The sequence below is a fragment of the Alosa alosa genome, chromosome 2, assembly GCF_017589495.1.
Source record: "Alosa alosa isolate M-15738 ecotype Scorff River chromosome 2, AALO_Geno_1.1, whole genome shotgun sequence".
NCBI lineage: Eukaryota > Metazoa > Chordata > Actinopteri > Clupeiformes > Clupeidae > Alosa > Alosa alosa.
In genome coordinates, this window is record NC_063190.1 from 28,528,565 (window position 1) to 28,531,064 (window position 2,500).

Below are 2,500 nucleotides of genomic sequence, written 5' to 3' on the forward strand. Positions count from 1 at the left end.
CATGTCAAAATCTGGTAATGAACCAAGTTTTCAGCTTTCAGTTTTAACCACATTATGTCTCTAACAAGCCCAATTAACATTTCCTCATTCGTTCATCAACCAATCAGTTGGTGGAGGTGAATGAGTCCAAGTGTGCTCTAGCATTCCGGAGCATCTCCATGTAGAGTCTGTTGTTCTCCCTGAGAGAGAGAAGGAGGGAGAGAGACAGCGGCCATGTCAGCTAGCTCACCTTTCTCTCTAGAATATTCTCACACATCATGTCTTAATCCTGCTGATGCTATTTCAGTCTCTTTTTATCTTTAAGACAAAAAAAAATGATGCTCATGTAATTGTTGTTGTTGAATGGCAGTTCGCGTAAACGTGCCTGCTAAGTAAACAATAACATAAACATTGGTAAATATCTTTAATTGTTTTCTTCATCATCTTTGCTGCTATGGAAACTCACGTGGCAACTGAGCGGTCAAACATCAAGGTCCCTATATCCATGTAGTACTGAGCATCTGTCCTCAGGGCAGTATAGTACTCGTTAGCCTGCAGAACACACACACACACACACACACACACACACACACACACAAACACACACACACACACACACACACACACACACACACACACACACACACACACACACAAAACGTACACACACACACACACACACACACACACACACACACACACACACACACAATCACACACACACACACACACACAATTGCACCATCACGTGGGGCACAGAGAGGGGGTATGTCCTCCACAAAGTATATTACGATTATTATATGCTCCTGGATAGAGTAAATGAGTGGTGGTCTAACCTGTTCCTGGACGGTGTAGCCCCACTGGTTGTGGGCGTGATTGGGGTCCCAATATCCAGCCTGCCGTTTCTGACGCATGAAGCCCTTTGCTTCCCTCTCCTTCACAAAGGGGGCACTCAGCACCACTACACACAGACACACACACACGACCAACACCATCATCACCATCACTAAACACACACACATGACCAACAAAATCATTGTCATCACTATACACACACACACGACCAACACCTACATCATCATCATCATCATCACTATACACACACGACCAACACCATCATCATTATCACTAAACACACACACACAAACACACGCGACCAACACCATCATCATTATCACTAAACACACACACAAACACACACGACCAACACCATCATTATTATTACTAAACACACACACACAACCAACACCATCATCATCACTATACACACACACACGACCAACACCATCATCATCATCACTAAACACACACAACCAACGTCATCATCATCATCATCATCATCATCACTATACACACACAACCATCATCATCATCATCATCATCACTATACACACGACCAACATCATCATCATCATCATCATCACTATCATTATCATCACTGTACACACACACACACAAACAACCAACATCATCATCACTATACACACAACCAACAACATCATCATCATCACTAAACATACACACACACACGACCAACATCATCATCATCATCACTATACACATGACCAACATCATCATCATCATCATCATCATCATAATCACTATACATACATGACCAACATCATCATCATCATCACTAAACACACATGACCATCATCATCATCACTATACATACTGTACATGACCAACATTATCATCATCATCATCATCACTATACACATGACCATCATCATCATCACTATACATACATGACCAACATCATCATCATCATCATCATCATCATCATCATCACTATACATACATGACCAACAACATCATCATCATCATCATCATCACTATACACATGACCATCATCATCATCATCATCACTATACATACATGACCAACAACATCATCATCATCACTAAACACATGACCATCATCATCATCATCATCATCACTATACATACATGACCAACACCATCATCATCATCATCATCACTATACACATGACCATCATCATCATCATCATCACTATACATACATGACCAACAACATCATCATCATCACTAAACACATGACCATCATCATCATCATCATCACTATACACATGACCATCATCATCATCATCATCATCACTATACATACATGACCAACATCATCATCATCATCATCACTATACATACATGACCAACATTATCATCATCATCACTAAACACATGACCATCATCATCATCATCATCACTATACATACATGACCAACATCATCATCACTATACACATGACCATCATCATCATCATCATCACTATACATACATGACCGACAACATCATCATCATCATCATCATCACTATACACATGACCATCATCATCATCATCATCATCACTATACATACATGACCATCATCATCATCATCACTAAACACACACACCACAAACTCACCCTCCATGAGAGCTAACAGCAATACCACTCTCTTCATCTCTGCAATCAAGAGGATAACATGTCATTATATTCAGTCTGTGTGTCACCAAAACATCAAGA

At 40.2% G+C, this 2,500-nt stretch overlaps 1 protein-coding gene across 1 annotated transcript in view; it reads right to left on the bottom strand.

The window, feature by feature from the left end:
* The window catches only part of LOC125291213 (uncharacterized protein C3orf85-like), a 3,268-nt gene that overhangs the window by 452 nt on the left and 316 nt on the right, over positions 1 to 2,500 (bottom strand). Inside the window, exons 2-5 of the mRNA XM_048237847.1 lie at positions 2,402 to 2,440; positions 816 to 940; positions 446 to 531; positions 1 to 179 (exon numbers count right to left, since the gene is read on the bottom strand). The exon at positions 1 to 179 is cut by the window's left edge and continues 452 nt beyond it. Coding sequence (XP_048093804.1) covers positions 104 to 179; positions 446 to 531; positions 816 to 940; positions 2,402 to 2,438 — 324 coding nt within the window. The 5' untranslated portion in view covers positions 2,439 to 2,440 and the 3' untranslated portion in view covers positions 1 to 103. The remainder of the gene's footprint in view (positions 180 to 445; positions 532 to 815; positions 941 to 2,401; positions 2,441 to 2,500) is intronic.